The following is a 21,919-nucleotide window of genomic DNA, read 5'->3' as shown; positions in this document are numbered from 1 at the left end:
GATAAACAGTGGGATCAATTAAAATTTAAAATATTTATTTTACTTAAAAGAAATTGTAAAATAATTATTTTTGCTTAATAAAAATTACATTGACTCCATTAAAAATAAAAAAAATTAACTCTATTAATTTTTTTTTGACTTTAATACAAAATGTTTCTAGTTCCGCCACTGGCTCTATCTCTAGTAGGGTTCATATTTGACTTTCATTAAAAATGTCTACTCAAAGTTCTAAGACATTTGTTGACAAAAAAAAAGTTCTGAGATGTTTGTTTCTGTATATTTCTTTTTATATCCTATAAAAGAACCTAACAAACCATACAAATCTACTTATACTCTGTCTGAATCACATGGATATTGGAACAACAAGTATACGATTTAGTAACGGAGAAGTGAGAAATCTAACTCAGTTGACATGTTCAGAAAGATAGTTCTGAAATAACTATTCTTTCATTACCAGCTTACGAATATATAAGTTCAGAGTGCATGCCTACTTTTAACTTTAGACTTTACGCTTTGATGATAGAGATCAGATTGCATGACCCGCAAAGGGCAATAATGTACAGACAAATATTGTGACAACAACAATTCATGGGCAGCATCAAAATGGCTGTGGTGGTCGGCAGCACAAAAAATATCGTTGGACCCGAAATAATACTATATAGTTTTGTAGATTTTTAGACGAGTATACTTTTATAAAATCAATATTCCAGTAAAAGCCACTATCAGTCTATCACTATAGTCTATAGACAATCAATTATATATATGTACTGTGTAGGTAGTAGTATCTAGGAAGTAACAATTCTGCATGTTTCTTATACTGATCTTAATCATCTGAAGGAAAAAGATCGATTATCTCATTGCAAAATAAAATAAAAATAATGATCGATACCTCAAGAAATCACGGAAGAAAAATCAGTGGTAACAATTCTACTTTGTATTCTACTCAACAATAATCCATAATATTAATTTTGGCGGTAATAAAATAATATCTTAAGCAAGTTTCAATATTTTATACTATATGATCACGATGTTACATACAAACGTATTAAATACGTGCAACTACACTAACATTTTTTATGTAATCAAGATGTTATAATACAATGATATTTTTGTCGCATTATACTACTCCTAATGCTTACAAATGGAATCAAACATGTTTGTGCTAGAAAGAACAAAGTGAGTAAAAAACAGGATCAAAGGGAGTTCAAAAATTCTAAAATGACACAACCATGATTTAAATTTATTTTACATTTAAATTTAAAGATAAAATAAAGGTAAATAACTAAAAAACCAGAAGACATTAACTTATTTACAACCCGTGCCACTAATATCCACCCAAGATCCGACCCGTTTTCTGACCCAGAATCCAACTTATTTGTAACCCTAAATCCCCAAATCAAGCACAATCTCTTTTTCACCTCACACAATCCAATTTTGTTGTTCTTGTTCTTAACCCAGATTTTTACTTGTTTTTTTGTTCTTATCCCAAGTCAATTAACTTATTTCGTCCTTAATCGATTTCCTCTTATCTGGATCGAACTTCAGCTTCACTGTGAAAAATTCGCGACATTGAAGAACACAGAGTATTACTAGTACAACTGGTACAACTAAAACTAGTACAACTAATACCACTCTAACTAGTACAACTAGATTAAGTATAACCAGTATAACTAGTTCAACTAGGTTGAATATAACTAGTACAACTAGAACGTGTATAACAAGTACAACGTTGCAATTAATATGGTGATATTTGGTTTTTGTTTTCATTGTATGAATGATGCTATCAATAAAATGATATATAACCAATGAGACATGTTGGCCTAATCTTTTCCCGTTTGCATTTGTCAAAATCTTATTATATAAAGCTTGGTTCTTCAAAGTTACTAATTAACATGATTGTGACATGTGTCAATAATTTTTTAAAAGGGTGACATGTGTCAAAAATATGATATCATTCTTTTTTGTTTATTATTTAATAGATATTTAAAAAATGAAAAGTCTTTTAAAAAATGAAAATTTCTAAACAATTACTATTAAATAATTTTTATAATTACTTTTCACTATCAAATAAAATTTAGAATTATTTCTTCAATATTATTTTTAGTATATATATTTTGAATCATTATATATTTTAGAAAAGGAAAATTACTATTACATAGTCTTTTAAAATTCTATATTATAAAATATTTGATAGTAATTTCTTTTTTTTAAAGACTAAAAATTGTAAAAGTACTCTTATTATATATCAAATTATATTTTACAATTATCTTTTTTTGGATTTTGGAAAAGGAAAATTAGTATTAAATAAGTTATTTTACAAACTTCTCTTCTTTAAGATTTGTAAAAAGGAAATTTCTAAATATTACTATTAAATAATTTTTTTAATTAAATTTTACAATTAAATATTTTTTAAAATTAAATTTTACTATTAAATTTACGAAAATTATTTCTTCAATTTCTTTTAATTTTATTAGTATATATATTTTTAATCATGAGATATTCTAACACAACTTCAAAAAATTAAAAGAAAAATTACAATCAAATTTTTTAAATTTTCTTTTTACTATTAAATAATTTCAAAATTCGTTTTTGTTTTATTTTCTTAGTATATATTGTTTTAATCATGATATATTCTAAAACATGTCGCATTATTAAAAAAGGAAATTACTATTAAATAATATTTGGTTTAAGATTTTTAAAATGGAAATTTATTATATAATTAATTTTACCAAAAATCGTTTTTATTATCTTATATATTTATTTTAAATTATGAAGTAGTTTAACACATATCACAATTTTAAATATATAATTGTCATGTGTCACAATCATATTAATTAACAACTTTGAAGAACCAAGTTTCCTATTAAGTAATTTTAGAATATTATTAAGTATTTTTAAAATTTTTCTTTTTACTGTTAAATCAATTTTAAAATTAATTTCTTTCAAAATTCGTTTTTTGTCATCTTAGTATATATATTTTATATCATTATAAATTTTAACCTCTTTAAAAATATTAAAAGGAAAATTACTATCAAATAATTATTTACAACTATGTTTTGTTTAGGATTTTAAAATGGAAAATTACTATTAAATATACTTACAATTACTTTTTTAACAAAATTTGTTTTTGTTATTATCTTAATATATATTTTTAATTATAATATAGATTAACACATGTCGCATACATAGTTGTACCCGGTTTTGGGTTGTACAAATTTGTACATAGTTGTATTTTTGTCCAGAAATAAAAATATGTAGTTGTACCAATTAGTAAATAAATATACATCAGTTGTACTACTTGTATATATATTTACATACTTAGAATCATATACTATGAAATCGTTATATTTGTTAAAACATAGTCGTTGTATGTTTTTCAAAAATATAGTGATCAAACAAGTAAACAAACATTTAAAGTATAAGGTAGATCATAGAAACTTATGTGATTGTGTAATTATTTCAGAAAAAAAATTGGTTAAACTTCAAATAATTAGGATAGACCATTCTAAGGGTCTTTCGACTTGTTTAGTCTTATGTTATTTCTTTATGAAAAGCCAAATGAAATTTTAAAATTTTTTGATTGAAGAAGTTGTACAAATTGCACCAGTATTTTATGTCTGGTATATATAGAGTAGTTATGCTAGTTGTACTATGACAATAATAGTCCAACTTGTGCACCTATTTTAACTATGGTAATAGTACCAATGTTTCCATACTAAAAATGGCATATCAATGTTAGTTGTAGTTTCGTATTTGACTTCAAATAGCTTTTTATTCTTATGTTTTGCAAATTAGCAAAGCCATCTCAGATTATCATAACACCTTTGATTAACGAAAATATATTTGCATAAAGAGCAATGAATGATGGTGATGATGATGATATATATGTTTTTCTGTGGGATGTTAATGTTATCAATAGCAATATACCTTCACCAAGAGAACAAAAGATGATGCACATGGCATCACAAGTACAAAAAATACATAAGCATTATGTTTTATGTTTGGACTACAACAATAATAGTGCAACTGGTTTGACTATGGTAGTAGTATTATTAATATTGTACTGGCAACACTTAATTTGTGTTGTTTTAGTATACCAATGATTTTATATATGATTTTCTATAGGTCTTACACATACTTGGAAAATATTTTGAATGTTATGAATAGAAATACACTCCATCGAGAAAATGAAAGTCTAAAAACACAAAATTAAGAGAAAAGTAGTTTAATATGATCAGTATAAATAGTACAACTAATGTAACTACGAGAAGAATATGTAATATTGGTTTAACTGGTACAACTATGTTCTTGTAATAACACATAGTTGTACCAATTTTTGAGTTGTACAAGTTTGTACATAGTTGTATTTTGGCAGTCAAATTGAAAAAGTTAGTTGTACCACATAAAAAATAAATATAACCCGGTTTTATTACTTCTATATGTTTATCCATTTGATATCACATATAATTGAATCATTAATTTCTTTAAAATGCATTCGGTGTATGTTTTTCAAAAATATAGTGGACAAACAAGTAAACAAACCTTTAAAGTACAAGGTGAAACATGAATACTTATGAGATAATGTAATAATTTCAACAAATTTTTAAAAATTACAATAGTTAGGAGAGACCATTATAAACACACCAATTTGGTTAGTTGATTGTTTTCTTCATATGAAAAATCAAATGTAATTTTAAAATTTCTACAATGAATAAGTTTTACCAGTAGTACCAATATTACATGTCTGATATATAATATGAAGTTGTACCAATGAAATCAATATTACATGTATAGTATATGAGTTATATGTCTAGTTATATGAGTTGTACTTTTTGTACCATCTATAATCCACTCCTTTAGCAATTTCATGATTTTACTTATTATGCAGTTAGTTTTAGGCTATTTTAATCTTTCTAAATTGTATTTAGGTGTATATATTATATTTATTTGTCTATTTGTAGAGCTAATAAGGGTTAAAATGCGTAATTGAAAAGTTCAAGCTGAAATCAGAAAAAAAATCTAGTCAATTAAAAAGTTTGGGATCAAAATGAAGAGAAACAAAAAATCTGAGGACCAAAAACATAAATAGTGAAAAGTTGCTTCTCCCACCAGATTCAATCAATCGCTCATCCATGGTTGATTGAGATTTTCTCAATCCATCGTCATCCATGGTTGACTGAAATCAAAGCTTGGCGGAGTCGGCGGTGAGGGTCTAAAATCACGGCGATGATGGCGACTTGGTGGAGTCGACAAATGTTGCCTACGAGTTATCGAACACAACTTTAATTGGAGGTTAGAGCAATAAACCATCATGCGTTTGAAGTTTGAAGAGGAGAAGATGGTCACAATTACAGAGAGTACTAGATACACCGCATGCTGTCATTGAAATTGAAAATCGGAGACGTCGCGTGCTGCCGGAGGAGATACGACGTCAATGTTGAAGAAGACCAATTTCTTTTTCTGTTTTTTGTTTTTTTTTAATTAATTACTGGAAATAAAAAAAAAAGATAAAATAAAAAGAACAAATTCATTAAGAGTGAACTAGATATTTCATATAAAGTGTGTCATGTAGAATAATGTGGGTTACCATAGAATAAGCTATAAGGGTTATGTGTTATATAAGAATAATGTCCTAAAAAACAGAAATAAAAAAAAAAGTTCTACCTTTTTATTTCTTGTAATTATTCTCGGTAAAAAAATTTTTTATCCCCAAACACCAAAGACTTTCTGACCAATGAAAGTCACAAACCTCCTAATGGACCCCTTCTCGTCCTCTGCCGCCGCCTCTTCACCATCCTTCCCGGTCCGGAACTCTTCCGTAGATTCCAAACCGCCGTTGCAACTTCCAGTACCATCAACCAACTCCCTCGAACTTGTGATGAACTCGCCACTGAGTCGACTCGGAATCTCTGAATCGTTCGGACCAAAGCTAGGAGTAGCAAGAGCTGAAGGTTTCCCTGAACGCTTTCTACGGTCTTTCTTCCCACTTACGTTCTTCTTCTTCTTTGTTTGATTCTTTTTCTCCAAGCTGTCTTCATATGCGTCGATGATTTCATGAATCAGCTGGCGATTAGGTGAAGAGTCCCATCTGACCCAATAACTCGTATAGCAGCTGAAACAGTCGCAGTGGAAGAGAGGGGAGTGGTTGTCGAAATGAGATACTTCGCCGGGTTTGGTTTTATTCACGCGGGAGGTAAAGTTTAGTTCGCCGGAGTAAGAGGCGGTTGATATGAGATATGCCAAGACTTCACGGTCTTCCGGAGAGAGCACTGCCGCTAGTGAGAATATGGCAACGGGAAGGAGAGAAAGAAGTTGGTCGTCGGATTTTATCTGCGGCGGCGACGGGTGTACAGTTCCTTTCTTGTAGAGCTTCTTCATTGCGTCGTATGGTGGAGAGAGAGAGAAATAGACTTCATTGATGAATGTGTTATTGAGACTTTAAATACCGAAAGGGTCACTAGGTTTGTCGTTTGTTTCATTTTTTTTATTGTTTTGTGATTAGTAGTTTACGAAATTAGGCTTGATACAAATCACCCTTTATTAAATGGTCTCGTTAAGATGTTTAATGTGTATAATTCATTCCGAGTAGTGTTATTAAGAATCCGAAGTTGTAGTCCTCTTTCGAACCAAATCGTGATTATGGAGCGGACCAGTTATATAAGAGGCTTCATTTAAATATAGTCCCCAGCAGGCCACCACTATTTACGCCCATTAACAACTAGTTATGGACCTAACTGATAAGTTAACTCTGGGCTTATTTTAGAAGCCCAAATGAAGCCGAAAGCACGAAGAATTTGCCCCGCCGGTTTGAAACTTTTAGCCGGAGAAGATGACAGACTTGTTTTCGTCTTCCTTCCTCGCCGGTGAATCCACTAAACCCTCCGTACGTGTCGTAATGGGCGATTTCTTCAATTCGTGGCGATCATAATGCTGCTAGTGCTAGCTTATTCGTCTTTAGGATACTTGTATCAGTGTAATGTGCTTGAACACTGATGAATAGTTAATATGTGGATTTGGTGATTAGTTACGAACTTAGTGTCACAAATCAACTATCATCCGTAGTGGAACTCTGTAACTTTTATGTTTCTCTGTTGATAATGGCTGGATGATTCTGATAGATTGTAGAAATCTCTATCTCCTTTATTGGTCTTCAATGTCAGATTACAAGAACAACGACGCTTATAACAGATAGAAATACGATCTCATAGCGATCGTAGAGATGATCTCATGGCGATCATCACCTCCAAGCTCATAGCGCTTGAATCACATCAACATCATAAGCATGATCTCCACATCACTCGAGCTTTCCTATTTATACATCGTCTTCTTCAATCTCTAGCTGCCTCCAGAATCCAACGGCAAAGCTTCTGAACCGCTTAGAGTCTTTCAATTACTATATTTCTTTGTCCACGTCATCTCTGCACATGCCAAGTCCGTGTAGAGATATTTGATATCTATCAATTCCCCTTTGAAAACAAGCTTGTCCACAAGCTTGTATGGAAAGAACCAACCATCCTTTTGGCACTCGGCATTTAGCTTTTGCTAAGATGAAAGCATGGTAAATCTATAAGCCTTAAACGATTCCAGCATATCTCTCTCTACCCATCTGCCACGCTCCTTACTTCTCCATCAATGCCAAACCAAAGAAGAACTCCTCCAAGGACTAAGAACAACATGTAATGGTAGAGTTTGCACGTGCTTTAGTCTAGCTTTATATTTGAACATCCATGTCTTGGGAAACTTCTTACACTTATGCCTTTGTTGTACGAGAACTTGTTGTAACTGCTTCTTGATGTATATCAACAGCTTGCATCTTTCATTATTCAACAGATAGTGTGTAATCCATACTTCCCACACTTGTCTAACATCTTTCACGAAAAGATCAGACTCCCTTGCTATTGCAAACCACCAAATCAGCTCAATCTCTACCAGCCAACAAATCATTATTCTCGTGTATGGAAAACAAGCTTGCCCACAAGCTTGGAATGAATAGGAAAAGGGGAGATTTTCCAGGAAAGAACTCATACTGCTGCAACTCTGTTAGTCCGCATGCAACTCTTGCCAACACCAACACTTGAAACTGCTTAAACCTCCACTTATGTTTCACCTGAAACTTTGCATTACCAACTAGCAGCTGTGTCAATGCTTGTAAGACTCTCAATCCCCGTTTAAGTCTTTGCCTGAAATTCTGTCTCATCAGTTTTGGTTGTTCCAGTGTATGACGTGTGAGAGACGAGCAACAAATCAGCTCACTACCATTCCTAACTCTGAATCCAGCAAATGAGTTTACAACAGAGATCTGATTCATATGTAGAATTACACAATGAGACCTTTCTGCAACTGCTTTGTTCTCACGCTGCTTCCTTACTCTGCACAAGTATCTCAAACTTTCAAGCCAGACAGAAAAACAGACTTTCCACCTCCCATCTGTATCCTGGAACAGCCAATCTCCTTTGTCTGAATCGTTATGCTCTGTATGGTCTTGTTCAAACACAGCAGAACATGAAAGAGGGTGGACTACTTCGGGTTGATATGGAGAACTGCTTAAACGCCGCAACTGACGTTCCGAACCACTGAGAATATCTCTAGACTCCCACGGTGAAACTTGGTGTAAGTTCACCAACCTTCGAAGCCAGAACGTCTGAAAAGGTTTGGATTTAAACTTAAATTTCCAGCCTTTAGAAAACTTCTGTTGCTTCTCCATACATGAATCTGCTTTCCCTGGCTCGTGAAGGGCATTAAGAACTGAGTCTTGCTTGAGCAGTAACTCTGGTGAAGAGCAATTATTAACAAGACGATCACTAGGACTCACATATAATTCATCCACCGTTGAGAAAGCCATATGTTTCACCATATCTGGTTCAGGAACAATCTCGCAAACCAAATCTTGCTGGTGTACTTCTGCAACAGAGGTCAAAGAAACTTCTTCCACAGTTGTGCTATGCTTCTCTCGTGCTGTCTCATGATGCTCTTTAGCAACGAGAATCTGTTTCACTTCTGTCCCAAAAACTACTTCTTTGCTAACCGCTAATTTGTAATCCATCAAGCGCACTGGTTTTTTTATTCTAATGACCTCCTTCATCTCTGATTTGAGACCATTAAAGAACACTTTGATCAAAGTCTTCTCATCTAGTCCTGTCACCTGATTCCTCGACGACTCAAATTCATTGACATAATCACCAATGTCTCCTTCTTGCCTTAAACAGAAAAGCCTTGCTTCTGGATCATCGTCGATAGGGCCTCCAAATCTGTCTAGCATTCTCTCCTTAAACTGCTCCCAGTTCAAGAATGGATCACTGATCAATTCACCATTGAACCACTGCAACGCTGGCCCCTCCAAACTCAATGATACTAGGTGTAACTTGTCTTCCTCTGTATAATTCCCAAACCTGAAGAACCTCTCCACTCTCGAGATCCAATCAAATGGCAAAGGACCAGCAAACACAGACATATCAAATTTTCTCAATTTCGTTTCTCGATTGGCTACAGTATCATTGATTCCCCGATAACCTAGCTGTGTATGATTTTGCTCCGGTTCAGTTAAAATGATCGGTACCTGATCGATCGGAGGTTGCAATCGATCCGTGAGAAAGGTCATCTTCTTCGATAATGCTTCGATCTTCTTTTCCACCGGCTCGACCTTCGCCGTCGTCGTAGCTCGATCACTCCGAGCTAGTTGCTCGTATTTATGCTTCGTAAGCTCCATCTCTTCTTGAATCAGTTGTAGAGCCATCGATTTTGTCGAATCTCCGGTTGTCGTCTTCTCTCGATCACCACAGTTACTCGTTTCCACCATCTCGTACCTTCGCGGTGGTTCCGATCAAGTTTCGCCGCACCAATGATAGATTGTAGAAATCTCTATCTCCTTTATTGGTCTTCAATGTCAGATTACAAGAACAACGACGCTTATAACAGATAGAAATACGATCTCATAGCGATCGTAGAGATGATCTCATGGCGATCATCACCTCCAAGCTCATAGCGCTTGAATCACATCAACATCATAAGCATGATCTCCACATCACTCGAGCTTTCCTATTTATACATCGTCTTCTTCAATCTCTAGCTGCCTCCAGAATCCAACGGCAAAGCTTCTGAACCGCTTAGAGTCTTTCAATTACTATATTTCTTTGTCCACGTCATCTCTGCACATGCCAAGTCCGTGTAGAGATATTTGATATCTATCAGATTCTTGATTATGGATAGTTCTGAGTCATATGAATACATTGTCCATTTGATTGTATTTTAAACATGCTGATAAGATAGCTTTCCTGTTAATATAAGCTTTGAATTTGAGCTTGAGACTGTCTCTGGCTTTCTAATGTAGCATGGAATCATCGATTGATGACAAAATGAAACTTGATCATGGTAAGCTTTTACTGGAATAATGGTCTAAGGTTGCTCTCTGTATCTTCATGTCTCTGCTTTACCTTGATCAAAGCATTCGAGCTTGGTTGAGTTTCAAAACGTTGAATGTTATAGCTATTTAGATTCACGGATAATAAGATATTTCTGCACATATTGTAGTTTGCTTTGTTGTTTGAGCCTTCAAATGATCTTCTCGAGAATATCTGAGGTATCTTTCAATTCCACGTGCTTTATTGGACATTCTTTGCTTTACTTTTAGGGACTATGCATCACCTTGGATCAACCTCCAGAGCATGCAAAACACTTCAAAAATGTGCTTTGCCTTATTTAACTACCCTGGAGTCCTGGACACGTTCCTTGAAAGTAAGATATCTAGCCATGGAAGTTCTAAGTTCTAACCTATATATATTTATATATTTTTTTCTTTGGACTTGTTGATCACATCTTATTCTATGATTTTATATTCCTTACTTGATGTTGTGTCTGCTAGCTGAGCTCACACCAGCATCTTGTACCAGAGAATCGCTTTAAAACACTATAAAGAACGAAAACATAGAGGTTAGATCAAGCTATTCTTATTATTCTACTAACCGAAAGAAATTGTTTTGAGTTTATGTTTGTTGCTCACATTTGGAGGACTTAGCAACTGGTGAACAACTCATTATCATAGGGATAAAAATCTAAGGAATGATGATAGATATATACACGTTTCCTAATCCTATGACAGACTTGCGTCCAAGTTCTGTTCCCACTTGGTCGTGCTTACAGGTCTGTCTTTCTTTGACCGCTTCTTTTCCATAGATCATGCACCGCACCAATGTCATTTTGAGTTACAAACATATTTAACTGTATTTTATATGATTAAAGGTTGACCGCTGATTTGGAACGTGCATCCAAGTTAGAAAAATCAGTGACTATGGTTTCACCTCTGCGCTAAGATCAGCTCTTTTTTGTATCCTCTACGTGTAAACATGTAACTAATTGACAAATGCAGCAAAAAAAAAAAGAAAAGGAAAATGAGAGAGATGGAAAGAGACACGACTTTGGAGTTTCAAAACTGTTTTATATAGAAGAAGAGCACAGAGAGATAATAGATGTTATCATAAGCCAAAAAAAAGTGGGTTTCTTGACCCATAAGAAATGCTGATCCCTCCTCTTCGTCTTGTCTTCTTCCTCCTCTTGCTCTCCTCCATTTTTTTACTACAGATCAAAGCAGATGAGCGCAACGAAAGCGGCTTGGGAGATCATATCAAAGTAGACCCAAAACTCAAGTTTGAAAACCCGAAGCTACGTGAAGCCTACATTGCTCTCCAATCATGGAAACAAACAATCTTCTCTGACCCTTTCAACTTCACAGCCAACTGGAACGGCTCAGATGTTTGCTCCTACAATGGAATCTACTGTGCTCCTTCTCCAAACTCATACCCTAAAACCAGTGTCGTTGCGGGCATTGACCTCAACCACGCCGACATGGCTGGTTACTTGCCTGCCGAGCTTGGTCTCCTTTCTGATCTCGCCCTCTTCCACCTTAACTCGAACCGTTTCTGCGGTGAAGTTCCTCTGACATTTAACCGCATGAAGCTTCTCCACGAGCTTGATCTTAGCAACAACAGGCTGGTTGGGAAGTTCCCTAACGTTGTCCTCTCTTTGCCTTCTCTCAAGTTCTTGGATCTCCGCTTCAACGAGTTCGAAGGCAAGATCCCTTCAAAGCTCTTCGACAGAAAGCTCGACGCTATTTTCTTGAACCATAACAGGTTTCGGTTCGGTATTCCCGACAACATGGGGAACTCCCCTGTTTCTGCTCTGGTTCTCGCAGACAACGATCTTGGCGGATGCATACCGGGAAGTATCGTTCAAATGGGGAAGACACTCAACGAGCTTATCCTCTCCAACGATAACTTAACCGGTTGCTTACCTCCTCAGATAGGAAACCTCAAGAACGTGACGGTTTTCGACATCAGTTCAAACACTCTACGTGGTGTGTTACCGTCTAGCATTGGCAACATGAAGAGCTTAGAAGAGCTTCATGTGGCTAACAATGGCTTCTCAGGACTTATTCCTCCAAGTATCTGCCAGCTTCCTAACCTTGAGAACTTCACTTACGCTTCCAACTTCTTCACCGGCCGTGCTCCTATATGCGCAGCTTTGTCTGTAACCGAGGCCATTGTGAACGGCTCTATGAACTGTATTGCTGGTATGGATCGTCAGAGATCGGCTGAAGAGTGTTTATCTCTGCTCGCTCGTCCTGTTGATTGCAGTAAGTTTGGTTGTTTTAACATCTTCTCTCCACCTCCGCCGACGTTCAAGATGTCGCCTGCTTTTCGGATGCTTCCTCCGCCAATTTATGTTTACATTTCGCCTCCACCACCGTCGTCCAAGATGTCGCCTACCGTTCGAGCTTACCCTCCGCCTCCACCACCTTATGTATACTCATCTCCTCCACCTCCGCCTACTCCAAGTCAACCACCGCCTATTGTATACTACGCACCCATGACACAAAGTCCACCACCAACATCACCCGTATACTATCCATCGGAAACACAAAGTCCACCACCACCATCACCAGTTTACTATCCGTGGGAAACACCAAGTCCTCCACCACCAACACCGGTTTACTATCCATGGGAAACACCAAGTCCTCCACCACCAACTGAGTATTACTATTCACCAAGCCAGTCTCCGCCGCCATCAAAGGGATGTAAGGACGGCAATCCTCCACAAGCATCACCAAGTTATGAACGAGCTCCTGAAAATTCTTACACAACACCACCGCCTTCTTCCTACCCCGACACGTCTCTTCCACCGTTTCCAAGTGTCTCATATGCCTCCCCTCCTTACTACTAGTGTCTCATTGGGAGAGAAGAAAGTGCATCGACTTATGATTAACGACTACTCACAATTAGTTTCTTTTGGCTACGAGACTATAACATGTGTGTGGGGTTATTACTCGAGTTATTATTCTTTCCATACTTTTTTACTTTGTGGATATTTTGTTCTTTTTTCCCCTAACACAGAATGGATACAGTATATAGTTTTCCTATCTGTTACCAATGATAGTGTATTTCTTGTTATTAAACTGGCTTGTATATATAATAACAATAAGTATACACTCCTATTAACAGTCGGTTCTCTTTCTCTCGGCGTAGCCTCATCAGGCTATCCCACGAGTTGTTTATCCTAGGAGAAGCTGTGGGGATATCAGGATATGTCTCTTTACTCTTAGATTTTGTGTGATTGATATATGAACGATAGTAGTATATAGGTAAGCATTCAACATTATATAACATATAAAGTTAAACGACAAAGATCCAACACTATTCAACATATTATTGCAACATCAAAGAGAGAGCATTAAGTCGCTACGTTCCTAATCCGCACAGCTACAGTTACACCTAGAAATACAGCGTTTACATTCCAAAAGCGAGGGCTTGGCCACGGTGTCGCAGCCGCATGTGGTGGTCCATGTACTCTGAGATACACCACCCTAAAGGCAACGAGCCATGCACCGGAGCACCGGCACACACTTAGGGCAGCCGTATTTCATCTGCTCCACCATGCATGTCTTGCAGCTAGTTTGCGACGGCGGATGTCGGCAGCCACCACGGGAGCTGATGGAGTTGGTTCTTGAAATTGGTAGGAGTGTGAAGAGGAATAGGAGGAAGATGAGAGAAGAGAAGAGGCTTTGGAACTTATAGGTGTTCTAGGTGTTCTTCATGCTGAAAGTTAGTTTTGGGCTGTGAGAGAGTTGACGTTTGTATTTTGAGAATGTGATTGATTTTATATATAGAGGTTTTGTCTTTATATGCGAATATAAATCTGTTGATTATGTTAGTATCTAGTGATTTTATTTTTCACAAGCTTTAAATCAGTGTTGTTAAACCCGGACCGGACCGGCGGTCGGACCGGGTTCAACCGCGAACCGGACACCTATCCGGGTTGGTTTAATGTCAAAACCCAACTAAAGTTGAACCGGTCAAAAACCCATGTTGAACCGCTAAAAACCCGGGAACCGTGTGACCCAACGAACCGACGAAACCCTGGTTCGTATAAAAATCAAAATTTTGTTAATAAAATAATTATTTTTTTCTCCTTTTTAACATATATACTATTTTGTTTGTCACAAATTGCAACCAAAATAGAGTTTTGTAACTAATGTGTATATAATTTTTATAGGTGATGAAGATTTAGAAGGACAAAGATTTGGAGAATAAACTTTAAATGTTTTTTTTCCTATTGACTTTAGATTTGAACTATTTTTTTTTTATATTATTTTTATCACATTTCAATTTGTTATTTTTGAAAGTTTTCTAAACATTATGACTATTTTTTGAAAAGAATATATATAATATTTATAAAATAATAAATTCAGTTTAATCTAATCGACCCCGGTCGAACCAGGTCGAACCACAATGACCCGTGACCCAAATAATTTCCGGTTCGCTCGCCGGTCCGGTTTTAAAAACACTGCTTTAAATGATATCGATCGATAGTGGAGTTAGGGTTGGCCACGGATCAAATACTATTGTAACTTTCAGTGTCCGAGATTTGTTTCATATTTTACGGATATTCTATTTTTATTTATTTTGTACGGATATCCAGTTTTCTGAATATCCGAAAATTGCAGATATTTGTAAACATTTACGGATTTATTATGAGACAAATAAATTTTTAAAAATACTATACAAATTTGTCTTCAAAAAATATCTTTAAAGTAATATGAAATACAAAATAAAAATTAATGAAACTATATGTTTCATACTTTTCTAAAATTAATTAAATGTTCTCATAAAACATAAAATTTTAGATGAGTAATAGTTTTTTATAAATAGTTTATATACTTTCTTAGTTTAATACTTATATAAATAACTTTATAAATAAAATTAATAAATTTATATGTTAAAATAATAGTTCAACAAAAATTGTATATTTAAATTTCTATATTTAATTGTACAAATACATATATTTCTATACAAGTTAAAGTGGATCAGATATCTGATTCTCTTTTTTAGTATTTGTGATTTGTTTTATTTTTAATAAATATTTATCTCTTAATATTTTTTTTGTTTCAAAGACCTACAATTATCTAAGTTATCCAGATTTTTTTAATAGAATAGAAAAAATAACGAATTAAAATCAAAATTAACGGATAAAATGTCCAACTCTAATATTTTAGTGCAGTGCGCCAAAATGCATTTAAGTAAAGCATTCATTGTTCTCGAGGTGTACAATCTTCTTAAATCTATACTATTAAAGTACAAGCATGTTTTGGATTTTTACTTTTTTTACCCCTACCAAAGAACCTTTCCTTTGTATTCATTAAGGGTATTCTGGACATTCTACGCTAATTTCTTCTTAATTATTTTTTGATTTGTCATTAATCACCGGTTTTCTAATTTAATTTCGGCTTGCGATTATTTCTTTGTTTGATATGCATCGATTATTTCCATGTTTGATACTGTTATTAACCACCGGTTTTCTAATTCTAAAATTATTAATTTTGACAACAATCATTATCATTTAGAACGATTTTGAAAAATATAAATATATTTTAAACAAATTTCCAACTTATGATCACCGAATTTGTCTTATCATTAGAAAAAATCACAATATTAAAAATACCGGGTTACAAACCGGTAATTCGTTCAACCGCAGGTCCGAGTCGAGTTTCAAAACACCGATCAAAACTATAAAACTGTTATATTGATTTATATTAAAATATCTAATTCAAAATTAAAAACCTAAAAATACATGTACAATATAGTTTTAACCGAATATAAACCCGAATATAAAACACATATATGAGACGGGTTATATAAATGCATATACAAGACGGATTATATAAATGTGATTATATAAAATTTTCACCAAATATAAACCCGCGCTTTGAAAGCGCGGGTCAAAATCTAGTGTTCTCTTATAGTATGATTTTTTCGGTCAACAACTCTCTTCCATGTTTTTATTTTATCAGATACTAGATCTTGATCCGCGCTTTGGAAGCGCGGAATATTTTACGATAAAAAAATTTCACTAATAACTTAACAAATATTTTGGTAATTTTTAAAAGTGTATATTTAAAATATTTTTGCATTTAAATCAGTGTTTTTAAATTCAACCCGATTGTGATTATATCGGTTAATTCGGAGATCTGACAATTCAATTTAGGTTTTTAAAATATTCATATTAAAAAAATTACTAAAACCCGAGATTAACCGATTGAACTGTTGGATGACCGATATGTAATCTAATTTGATTTAAATTGTAACAATTTCATAATTTGTAATCTTATACTCCAAATTTTAAAGTTTATTTTTTTTTAAATTTATGAAATTATGACGTTTCTACAAAATTTTAAAAAGAAAATGATAGATATAACATAACTAAGATTAATTATTGTATTGTTTGGAAACATTGATAGTAGTACAAAAAATATATTGTTTGGAAACATTGATAGTAGTATATAGAAATAAATATATTGTTTGGAAACATAGATAGTAATATAAAGAAAGAAACATTAATGATTTAATGTAAGTTTAACTATAAAGTATAATGTGTATTTAATTTAAAAACTTACAAAATAAATGTTAGGTCCAACAGAATGTTTCTGTTTTAATAAGATAGATGCACTTATTAACCTTTCGTCAACATGTGTATTAATTAGGACCGGATATTTTATCCGTTAAATTTGATTCGAATCGTTATTCGTTTTAATTTGATTGAATTTCGGATACCCGTAAACTTTCGAAGCAAAACAAATACTAAAAATTAATATCCGTTAAAATTGAAGAAAATCATAAATATTTAAAATTTTGAAAACCGGATATCTGATCCGATCCGGCAATATATAAATACATATATATCTTGATTATATTTAAAATTTTAAATGTATAAAACTATATAATTATAAATCTAACATGTGATTTGACAAATTCTATTCACATTATTAGTTATATAAAAATATTATATAAAAGGAATTTTTTTTATGACAATTATAACTTTTTCTTAAGTTTTGTGGTATTATAATTGTTAACTATGTTTAAAAAATTTACAAAATATGTAGTTTTACTACTTCTTTTAATTTTTTATCTTATATACCATGCAAAAAATATGTTACAAAACAAATTTGTATTGAATTTTAAGATTAGTTGTATCAATCAAAGAAGATGAGATATCCGTAAATATTCGTAAATATCCACAAATATCTATTTATTTTTCGGATATCCATTTTTTGAATATCCGTATTTTTACTTAGCAAAGCAAATCGAAAAATTAGATATACGTAACATACGAAGGAAATCACAAACACTTTCAAAAACCCAAATATCCGATCAGTGCTCAAACCTAGTATTAACAACCATTTAAGTTTAACCAATTTTAATTAGAGATAGACAACAAAATATGAAACAATAATGAATCATTTTTTGAATAACTGTCACTTTGACACTTTTCACGTAGATTAAAAAATCTGTACAATTGACTAATATATTATTTAATGTATGATTAATTAAATAAGAAGGATTTTAAAAAATTATGGTACAATTTTAGATTTAATGTACAAAATTACATGGAAATCGTAGAATGTCATTTATTTTGAAACAAAATAAAAACCCTTAAAATGACACTTATTATGAAACATATAAAGTATTATATTATTTCATCCGTTTTTAAATAAGTGTCATTTTAACATTTTTCACAAATATTAATAAATTTATATAGTTGATTAGTATATCTTTATTTAATGTATGACTAATTAAATAAAAATAATTTAAATAAAAATCTATTAGTCATTTAAAAGAGTAGAAATTAGATTTAATGTACAAAATTATATTGAAATTGTAGAATGACACTTATTTTGAAAACAAAATAAAAAATCTAAAGTGACATTTTTCTTGAAACAGATGAAGTATGTTTTTTTATTCCATTAACTTATGTGGAAGGATCACAGCCAATTCTTGCGAATGTCGAAGGTGTAGTTGTTCTCCAGGTAGCACTTATTGTCGTCGTCTACGAACTGAAAAATAGAAATAAGACAAAATTGTTGGCAAATGGTTTTCTTAATTTCGGAACAATCGCTTCTAGCCATCTAGAGGAAAACAAGCAGTAGTTTTCCCCATCAAGAGGAAAACAAGCAGTAGTTTTCCAATGTATCTACATTGTTTCATTTGCCAATTTATTAATAGCAAATTAGAAAATGGAGTAACAGTTATGAAGATATGATTATAAGTTATCACAGAATTGGAAATGGTATTTAGTTATGCTTAACTAACAATATGAAAATACGTTTCGATTTTTTTAATTTGGTACCTTAGATTTAACGGAATAGGAGCCTCTAACAAGCATACCAGACGGTGTCGATTCTTCAAACATGACATGGTTATACGGTTCCGCCTGTGGACTAAACGTTCCTAGCATCTCCTTTCTACTATACACTGTTCTCAACAAAAGAGAGAGAAAATAGCGAAAAAGCTTCAAAATGTTATTGTATTTAAGTGTGGTACACGAGTGCGTCAAAGACACAAAAAATACCTTTGAGTCCGGTCTTCCAAACCGAATTACTGTACCGGAGGCCAGACACAATGTTGTTGGTCACACGGAAAGTAAATACAAGAGTGTACTTAGAGCCTTCTTTGAGAGTAAACCATGGTTCTTTCGATGTCGGGTTTCCGTTTTCAGGCACCGTCAATACCATGTCTTCTCTATCCGGTGACCTAATTGTTAAGTACATTATCTTTACCACCGGATCCGTAGTCTCTGTACCCAGATTTTGTTATTCAATCAAATTACAAATATAGTTATATATAAATACTATTTGCACACAAAACAATAATGTAATCAATTGGAATTCTCTTTAAATCGGATTTATTTGTTATTAAACGATAGAGCTAAATATAGGTACTAGAAATTGGTTTACCTCCAACCTCCTCCATATCCACACTGCCTAGAAGTTGTTCTTTCCATCTCCTCAAGCTTTCATCATCCTAAACAATTTATTTCAATGGTACCAAAAAAATGAGTAGACTGTCGTCTAGGTTTTGAAAACGAAATTCACCTATTATTATGTAGGTCAGATAAAAACATTAAAAGAAGAAAAAACCAAATACTCCTTCCGTTTCATTTTATTTGTTGTTCTAGACTTATGCACACATACTAATAAAACATGTGATTTTATATATTTCCAAGATAAAAAGACAATTACCTATACACTTAACCACATTTCAACCAATAGAAAAATAAACTGGAGAATATTATTAATAAATTTTGTATTGAAATTCTAAAATGATACTTATTTTGAAACGAAATTTTTTTTCTAGAAAGACACTTAATCCAAAACAGAGGGAGTATGTAGCATTTGTGGACTAACGTAGCAGCATAGCAAAAATGCTGTGTTATTCTAATTTAAGAAAACAGGACATGAGAGATCAAAACCTTGTCTTTCTCGAGCTGTTCTTTGAGAGCGATCATGGGACCAAGTTCAAGCTTCTTCTCTTCGTCTTCATCGTCATCATCTGTCGGACAAAAAGAGCTGTGGCTGTTCTTTCTGCTTAACGCCCCTTGTCCCTTTTGGTCTTCTGAAGTTTCTTCAGCTTTCTTCTCCTCCTCTTTCAAAACCATCTTTGTTTTCTTGATATATATTGTTCTGATTTAATTTGGTTACTAGAAAATCCCCACTATTGGATTTGATTCAATACGATTTCCCGGAGATGAGGAGACAACCATTTAGTCTTCCCCACAAAACAAAAGAATAAAGAGAGTTTAATTAAAGGGTTTGTTATTTTTTTTTTACAAAGAATGAGAAGAAGGTAACAGGAAGAAAAACAAAGACAGTTAAATGATGGATCATGAGAGAGAGCTTTGGTATTTTTGTTTGAGGAATGTTTAAATATGGAGTTAGGAGAAACGGTCATGCGGTGATCCTTAATCTAGGGTTTGTAGTCTTCCGTTCACATGATTTATTTCTAAAAATAAATGGTATAGCATAATTAATTTATGCATACGTACGTGCATCTGAATATACATGCATGCATGTAGATCTCGATATACCCATGCATGACTGATAGTCTGAAACCAGCGAACCGCGGTAGAGACAGGAGATTAATTCGGTGTCTCCCGTGAGATGCAAGGACAAGACTTGGATTCAACCCCTATGGTGAATCTTTAAATTTACCACCTCCTTAAGAACCAACCAAAATGCCAACTAGATTAATGATTAAAAAATATTAAATAATTTTTTCAAAAACCAAAATAATTAAAAAAATAAATACTATCAATTTTAATAATGTTAATGTTACTATCTAATCAATAAACTCAAACTCTATACCCTAAATCCAAATTCTAAACCCTAAATTCTAAATTATTAACCCAAAATCTATATCCTAAACCCAAATCTTAAACCCTAAACCCAAACCATAAATTATAAACCCAAAAACTTGAACTCTAAACCCAAACCTATACCCTAAACCCAAATCCTAGACTCTAAACCCAAAACGTAAATACAAAACCCAAAATCTATATCCTAAATATTTAGATTAATATTGATGTTGTTCTTTTGAAATTTAAGGTTAAGAATTAAAGTTTGAATTTAGAGTTCATGGTTTGGGTTACGGTCTAGGATTTGGGTTTAGGGTATACGGTTTGGGTTTAGAGTTTATGGTTTGGGTTTAGAGTATAAGATTTGGGTTTAGGGTCTCGGGTTTGAGTTTAGGGTATAGTTTTGGGTTTAAAGTTTAGATTTTTGGTTTATGATTTATGGTTTGGGTTTAGGGTTTAAGATTTGGGTTTAGGGTATAGAGTTTGGGTTTATAAGTTAAAATTTAGAGTTTAGAATTTGGATTTAAGGTATAAAGTTTGAATTTAAGGATTAAATAGTGACATTAGCATTATTAAATATGATATTATTTATTTTTTAAATTATTTTATCATTAATCTAGTTGGCACTTTAATTGGTTATTAAGGAGGTGGTGAATTTAAAGGTTCACCATAAGGGGTGAACCCAAGTCTTGTCCCTGTCCCAGATGGACAAGACTTGGGTTCACCCCCTATGGTGAATTCTCAAATTCACCTCAATTGTTAGCACCAATAAAAGTGCCATGTAGATTAGTAAAAAAAAAGGAAACAAAATTAAAAAGAAAAAAAAAAGAAAAGAACTGAAAAATACGTCGACTAATTTTTGTAACACCATCTATGGCTTCTTCTTCATCACCAACACATAATTTTAAAAGCTTTTTTATCATCTACACAGAATATTGAAAGTTTTATTTGTCAAATTGATGTCTACAATCCTCTTCTCTTATATCTTAAATCTAAACCCAAAATACTAAACCCTAAACCCAAAATACTAAACCCTAAACCCTTAGGTAAACTCTAAACCCTTGGGTAAACCCTAAACCCTTGGGTAAAGGAATATTCCAAAGGTTTAAAGTTTACCCAAGGATGTAGGGTTTATCCAAGGGTTTAGGGTTTAGTTTTTAGAATTTATCCAAGGATTTAGAGTTTAGTGTTTTGAGTTTAATAATTTGACAAATAAAGCTTCAATATTCTGTGTGGATGATAAAGA

At 33.2% G+C, this 21,919-nt stretch overlaps 4 protein-coding genes across 4 annotated transcripts in view; 2 read left to right on the top strand and 2 right to left on the bottom strand.

The window, feature by feature from the left end:
- LOC108829134 (25.3 kDa vesicle transport protein SEC22-1) overlaps positions 1-20,457 on the top strand; it is a 57,317-nt gene extending 36,860 nt beyond the window's left edge. Inside the window, exon 7 of the mRNA XM_057011154.1 lies at positions 20,447-20,457. The gene's annotated coding sequence lies outside the window, so the exon portion shown is untranslated. The remainder of the gene's footprint in view (positions 1-20,446) is intronic.
- LOC108863122 (uncharacterized) lies at positions 5,595-6,485 on the bottom strand. The gene has a single exon (XM_018637440.2). The coding sequence runs from the start codon at positions 6,376-6,378 to the stop codon at positions 5,704-5,706; it is 675 nt and encodes a 224-aa protein (XP_018492942.1). The 5' UTR covers positions 6,379-6,485; the 3' UTR covers positions 5,595-5,703.
- LOC108836486 (leucine-rich repeat extensin-like protein 1) lies at positions 11,103-13,444 on the top strand. The gene has a single exon (XM_018609638.2). It carries the CDS (start codon positions 11,509-11,511, stop codon positions 13,210-13,212), a length of 1,704 nt encoding a protein of 567 aa, XP_018465140.2. The 5' UTR covers positions 11,103-11,508; the 3' UTR covers positions 13,213-13,444.
- On the bottom strand, positions 18,219-20,180 carry LOC108836489 (rho GDP-dissociation inhibitor 1-like). The gene is made up of 5 exons (XM_057011155.1): positions 19,792-20,180; positions 19,277-19,343; positions 18,892-19,116; positions 18,670-18,794; positions 18,219-18,376 (listed from the first exon to the last, which is right to left on the bottom strand). The coding sequence occupies exons 1-5, from the start codon at positions 19,975-19,977 to the stop codon at positions 18,305-18,307; spliced, it is 675 nt and encodes a 224-aa protein (XP_056867135.1). The 5' UTR covers positions 19,978-20,180; the 3' UTR covers positions 18,219-18,304.
- Positions 20,458-21,919: the final 1,462 nt, after the last annotated feature.

The sequence above is a fragment of the Raphanus sativus genome, chromosome 5, assembly GCF_000801105.2.
Source record: "Raphanus sativus cultivar WK10039 chromosome 5, ASM80110v3, whole genome shotgun sequence".
Classification (NCBI taxonomy): Eukaryota; Viridiplantae; Streptophyta; class Magnoliopsida; order Brassicales; family Brassicaceae; genus Raphanus; species Raphanus sativus.
This window is presented reverse-complemented; position numbering and strand designations above follow the sequence as displayed.

Excerpts from the sequence above, each read along its gene's own strand:
- LOC108836486 (XM_018609638.2), top strand. The coding sequence starts at position 11,509 with ATGCTGATCCCTCCTCTTCGTCTTGTCTTCTTCCTCCTCTTGCTCTCC.
- LOC108836489 (XM_057011155.1), bottom strand. The coding sequence starts at position 19,977 with ATGGTTTTGAAAGAGGAGGAGAAGAAAGCTGAAGAAACTTCAGAAGAC. Across the intron at positions 19,344-19,791 it reads AACAGCTCGAGAAAGACAAG|GATGATGAAAGCTTGAGGAG; the intron begins GTTTTGATCTCT and ends TAAATTGTTTAG. Across the intron at positions 18,795-18,891 it reads TTGGAAGACCGGACTCAAAG|TGTATAGTAGAAAGGAGATG; the intron begins GTATTTTTTGTG and ends TGTTGAGAACAG.
- LOC108863122 (XM_018637440.2), bottom strand. The coding sequence starts at position 6,378 with ATGAAGAAGCTCTACAAGAAAGGAACTGTACACCCGTCGCCGCCGCAG.